This window comes from Falco rusticolus, chromosome 9 (genome assembly GCF_015220075.1).
Source record: "Falco rusticolus isolate bFalRus1 chromosome 9, bFalRus1.pri, whole genome shotgun sequence".
Classification (NCBI taxonomy): domain Eukaryota; kingdom Metazoa; phylum Chordata; class Aves; order Falconiformes; family Falconidae; genus Falco; species Falco rusticolus.
Genome location: NC_051195.1, coordinates 49,337,577 through 49,343,576, shown reverse-complemented (window position 1 = coordinate 49,343,576; position 6,000 = coordinate 49,337,577). Strand labels below are relative to the sequence as shown.

Sequence of the window (6,000 nt, the reverse complement as noted above, 5' to 3'; positions counted from 1 at the left end):
CTTCATCATCCCCACGGCTTAAAAACATCCTAGGAGACAACCCGGCTCTCATGTACGCGCTTGCAGGAACTCCTGCGGCGTGCAGAGCACGCAGGCAGCAGCGGGTGTGAAACCTGACGAGCCTTTGGTGGGTTGAGCCGGAATGTTAATTTGTGATCCAAGACCTTGAAGAAGCCCAGCCCGGCACCCAGAGCCCGAGCGCTGCAGGTATGGCCAGGGGTGCTGTGCGCTGCTTCCGTGCTTCCCAGCCACGCTTAGGGCTGTTGGGAGAGACCAAAGGGAAAAGACAAGCACCCGAGGTCTTCTACAAGCCCTGCTCCAAAAGCTTGGGCAGGAACGATTCTGGCTTTGAAACACAGAACCGTACCTAGCACATCCTGCTCTTATTTCCTGGGTTAATATTTTAATGTGGATTGCTCTTGGTGGTGTGTAGCTCCCAAATAACCTAGGAACTAATTAAAAAAAAAAAAAAGTATTTGTTTCCAAGTAGACATTAAAAACTTGAAGAAGGTAACAAATACGCAAGAAAAGGAAGAGAACTGAAAGGCTTTGGTTAGAAAATTAAAGTTGTTTGCTATAGCTTGATGGCTTAATCAGTCGATCAATATTGTTCACAGGGCAGGCAGGGAGGGAGCCATGAGCTGTGATGAAAAATGCATGAGGGGACAAGGGAGACTTGGGAGTAGAAAATTAAAAAGTCAGCCTGTTACATTTGTCCAATATTGGCAGAGAAATTAAAGTGGTTTGGGGAGGGGTGCTGGGAGGGAAGGGGGGAGCTGGCTGCAATATGCACTGCGTATCTGCTGCAGGTTCCCTCCACGAGAGAAAATTTCACATTAATTAAGTTGCTTTCTTAGCAAAAAGATGGATTTTGTAACCTTTAGCACTTGCAAGCGCCACAAGCGCAGTAGGTGGGGTTTGCACATGGGAAAATAAAAATGGGATTTCTCCACATCAGGGATGCAATAGAAGGCGGCGCGTTCCAAGGAGGGTAAGTGATACCAAGACAATACTAACCAGGGTGAGGCAACGACTCTTCCTGCAGTATTAGGTGAGATTAATGTACTGTTGCACTATAAACAACAGTGCTGGAACGATGCAGCTCTGTAACACAGACCACCTGAGCCACTAAAAGCAGCACTGTTGTCTCTGCATGTAGATTAGTTTCCTTTTCTCTCTGTTCCATCGGGCTGCCACTCACTCTGCAGCGGCGCTTGCCTTGCAGAAATAGGTACCAGGAGAAATGCAGTTCTGGAAGGTGCTGTAGAAGAGGTGAGAGCCAACTCCTCCTTAGGGATCATGGTCCTTGCTGTGTGCCTTAGATCTGAGCTGTTTTCTAAGCTGCAACAAACTCCAATGATTAAAAAAACACAAGGTCGCTCACCCTGCAATTAAACCGCTTTTGTCACCCATCCCTTTTAACCAAGGGTGGAAAAGAAAAATAGTGACACCCAGTACCCAAGCTGCAAAGCTGAGGAAGAAGAACACCAAAACACTGTATTGTGAGAATAGCTTTTTAGCCAGAAGAGATCTCCCGGTTTCTGTTCCTCACACACAAAACTCGGCGTTCCAAGGCATCCTGCTTGCCTTGGAATCCCACCTCGCCGTGGCGATCCGGCACCGGCCGCGAGCACTCGGAGCTTCAGGGCAGGAAGCAGAGACACGCACATACTGCATCCAGACCGCTGAAGTTCGGAGGCTTTAGAATTTAGACAGTTAAATTCCACTCCCCCAAATGGAAATATTCCACCCTGTTGCACTGAGGACTTGCAGGGACAGAAACCAGCGCTGCTGCCAGGGCCTCTGCGAGGGGGAAGGCTCCCTCTGCCGCAGCTTTCTGGGGGAAGGAACGTGACAAACGCGTTTGCGTGGCGCTTCTGTAAGGCAAGTATTTCTGTTCTGAGGTACCTACAAGTGAATTTCATGCCTCTTCATCCGGCTCGCCAATTACAGGTTTAAAATTTCAGGCTCAATTAACACAAAGACTGGCTGATGCTGTTTTCTGCAACTAATTATCTCCAAGTGCCAAGACACGATTCCACATAAACTACTTCTGTGAACTTCAGGATTTGCGTTCTACACCATTATTTAAGTATAAACAGAACGGAGCAGACAGCAGTGCCTGAAGCAGGTTGGATATCATATTATGACCTTTTTATTAATTAAAAAAAATGCTTACACTATCAGAAACCCAGGGCTTTAATTAGCACAGTAACAGGACAGGTAGCAGTGCTGCTTATTTACAAGGCGCTCTCTCATCCAAGATGCACACACTGTTCTGTCTTGGGTGATCTTTGTACTGAGAAGGCTACTTGGGTCAGATAATAGTGCGGAAAGTTTTCAGTAGGTAACTTCACTGCAGCTGGGTGTGAAATGGCCATTATCCCACTGCTACGGCAATGCACCTGTTTGGTGATTAGGAATAACCAAAACAAGTTGGAAAAAAAAAAGGCATCAGATCTCACTTACCAACACCCTCAAAGAAGAATATGCTCATTCTTCATACACAATGTTGCATCTCCAAAGGAAGTCACGAACACGTATTTTCTTTCAAGTTCCTCTTTTATATGAGCCAGTCTTGCACAGATTTCTACAGCCAGAAAGCTGAAATTCCCACATCACACGCTGTCCTCGCAGGAAGAAGCTGCTGCCTTTGGGAGCTCAGTCTTTTACGTTACCAGCAAACACAGTTAACTTAGTATCATGCAAATACAGGGTGATACTCAAGCTTCTTCATTTTTCAGCTTCCACAGCTAAGGAACAGGTTGTTTCATAAATGCTGTAGAGTCAAATTAAATTAAACAAGTGCTTTAAAGTCTCTGAACCCCTTATTTCAATCAGCTGCCAAAAAAAGGGTCCCTCCCCTTCCTGCCCCATTTTTGTGTCCTCCCTATCCCCTTCTCTATACTAAATCTGATTAACTTCACCCAGCGTTCCTTGCTGAAAACCAAACCAAACTTTGCCACTGCCAAAGCCTCCGAGACGAGCATTTTTCCTTTCTGCCACAGAAGCTTTTCACACAGGCAGAAGGAAGCTCAAAAATTAGCCTGCAGCACTGTACCTTAGCGTCGATTTATTTGAAAATTAACTGAGTGACAAAGCTCCTCCAGACCTCCCCTTACCAGCTCCCAAAAGCAACCTTATTACCCAAGCCTTTGTGGCTTGTAAAAGAAACAAGAGTGTGCTAGTGGGAATGACAGCAGAATCAATCAAACTGGCTGTGAGGAGATGACAGATGAAACTCACAGGCCTCAAGAAAATACCAGAGAAGACACTTAACCTGCTCCAGCCCCAGGGCAGCGAGAGTTCAGCTGGGATGGGACTAGGGACCTTCCCGTCTTTAGGCGAAGATAATGATGGCTGAGGCTCGCAGAAGCCGAATACTCCCACCTATCCCAAGTGCAACTGTTCCTGGGAGGGATCTTCCTCTTCGCTGGCATGTTGCATGTACATTTTAAATCATTTAGGAAACATGCTGTACATCTCTGCACTGCAGAAGCTGTGTTTAGGGCTGAATTGTTTTACTACTTTCATTTCTGAACCATGATGAATTATACACACTGTCACTGCTCATCACACATTTTCTAACCACTTAATACACACAGATTTTGCTAGCATTTTTCATTACAATTTTAGTAAAGGGAAACATCTGTTTCCCCCTGCTTTAGAAAGTACACTGCATCTTCCAAGCTGCCACAGGCCTTTGAAATTCCATGTTTAATCAATGCCATAATCTCTTCCAGAAAAAAAACCCAGCAGTCAGATAAGAAGCCTTGCAACAACCACCCCCATCACATCAGCATGCATGTTTAAATGTTTCCAGTATTTCTAAAAAAAAAAAAAAAAAAAAAAAAGAAAAAAAGAAAAAGAAAAAAGAGCAGCATTGAAAAATCCACAGCAAACCCAAGGATTTTGTTGATCAAATAATGAAATATATAGCACAAACTCTGGAATACAAAATTTATTTTGAGCTTATAAAAGTCTTCCACATTGCAAACTCTGTCACCAAGCGCAAACTGTACACAGATATTTTCATTAAGGTTTACAATAACGATGATCACTGCCAGACCTCCCCAGACACATCACTTCAGCTCGGAAGCATCAAGCAATCATACACAGCTTCTTACCGTGTTCTCCAAAATGCATCAGTCTGACATGTGCCTTGCAGGCTGAAAAGAGTCAAATGTTACCAGCACAACCTCCCTACTTAGCACAGGACGAAAGGTTCAGGAACGGAACCACCCATGAAACCATCAGCTCTACTCCAAGCCCAACTGATTGTTCACTCGTGTTACCAACGGCTGGGCTACTATTGCCTGCAAGTATCATGAAAAGCTTCAAGTGTTCGGAAATCCCTCCACGTGGGTGGCAGGCCATCCTGCAGAAACTTTCCGCAGCGCTGGCATGGAGCCTGGAACAGCTTTATGTAACTTCTTAACCAGGTCTAAAAGGAAAAGGGAGAGAAATTCAGAAAACTGGATACAGACGTTCCCCTTTGTCATCATTCTTGTCAAACAGTGATAGCAAGGACAGAGAATGTACTTTGGTGAGGCCCCAGTGAGGTATACAGTGATTTTATAAACAGAAACACGCTGAAGATTACAAGGTCACTGTATAGCTGAATTCCCACTTTATTAATCATCTTTTGCTTTTCTAGTCACTTAAGCAAATTTGTCAGTAGAAATTCATGTGCTCTGGGCAGGAGGCATTTGCAGCTAGAGAGTCATGACAGAAGGCAAGTATTTTAATGCTCCTCATACTTTTACTGGAATATAATTGTTCTTGATCGGTACCTTCTTCAACCGAATATTGGTTTGTCTCTTCCTATGATCATCTATCACACCCCTGCTGCAATCACACTGCAACAGTCTGAACTCTTCACAGCTGAAGACAGAAGGATCTTCACGGCAAGCTAACTAACTTCCTCTCTAATGCAATTTGAAAATCAATACTCGTTGGTCATAAAAATACTGTACCATTTTAAATCTGATTACACTGATAGATAGATAAAATAAATAAATATTTTTTTTTAAAAAAAAGGCTAGTGCTGAACACCACAGAGTAAGTTCAGGTGTTCCTAGGTAAAGCTCCTGCCTCTGAAGTAGATGGTTCCCATTGTCATACATAGCCATGAGCACTACATAACTCAATTCTCAACTCAAGGAGATACGCAACTAAAAACCACCTAGACCAGCAGATTTATACTGTGAAGGATGCACATGAATCTTGTCATTTAAAGTCCTATTGAATTACATCGATAAGAGAAAATTGTTCTCTGAAGAAGAGGTCAGATGAGTTTATTGAAACAAATCCTTCCATCTTCATCAGAGCCTTCTCTATAGCAACCAAACTTTTGGCTGTCAATAACTCTCCTCCCAAAGAACTAGATCTTCTCTGGGTTTAGCAGTAAATATGGAGACAAGGGCAACAGAACACTACAAGTAAATTGCTGTTATTTACTTCAGTTTGGATGGGCTTTGCTTGCACTACAGAGAAATCGAATTTTCTGAACCATAATACAAAAATAGGTAAATGAAGTTAAATTGTGCACTTGAGACACCTGTTGACAGGGGGAAAAAAAAAAAAACCCAACAAGCCAGATGCGTTCTTTATTCCCATCAGAAAATTAGGGCTTTGCTACACCCTGTCACGTGGATTGAACAACTGACATGTGAAAGGAGCAACATATTGATGCTCCTGGTGTACATCTGGTTTTGCTTTCATAAAAGTTTTAGTAGTGTTTTATCAAATCAATAAGGCAGGTCCAGGGCTTAAACAAATGTGCTACCCATTTTATTAAACATTAATTTTCAGAAACATGTCGAACATGGATTTGACCAGTAGAAGTTGCTTTCACCTTTCAAACCCTATTATTTTAAGATACACTCCAAGAGAAAAGCCCTTTGCAAATCTCTCATCTTAGCGGCCTTTTTACTAAACAAACAAGCCAGCACAGCAAGTAAGGGAGCCTGACTGTTCTGAAATTACACAGTGGGAATT

General features: G+C 43.3%; 1 protein-coding gene across 1 annotated transcript in view; it reads right to left on the bottom strand.

The window, feature by feature from the left end:
* Window positions 1-3,946: 3,946 nt before the first annotated feature.
* Window positions 3,947-6,000, bottom strand: part of MED27 (mediator complex subunit 27) — a 94,105-nt gene continuing 92,051 nt past the window's right edge. Inside the window, exon 8 of the mRNA XM_037400171.1 lies at window positions 3,947-4,444. Within this exon, the coding sequence (XP_037256068.1) occupies window positions 4,310-4,444 (135 nt within the window). The 3' untranslated portion in view covers window positions 3,947-4,309. The remainder of the gene's footprint in view (window positions 4,445-6,000) is intronic.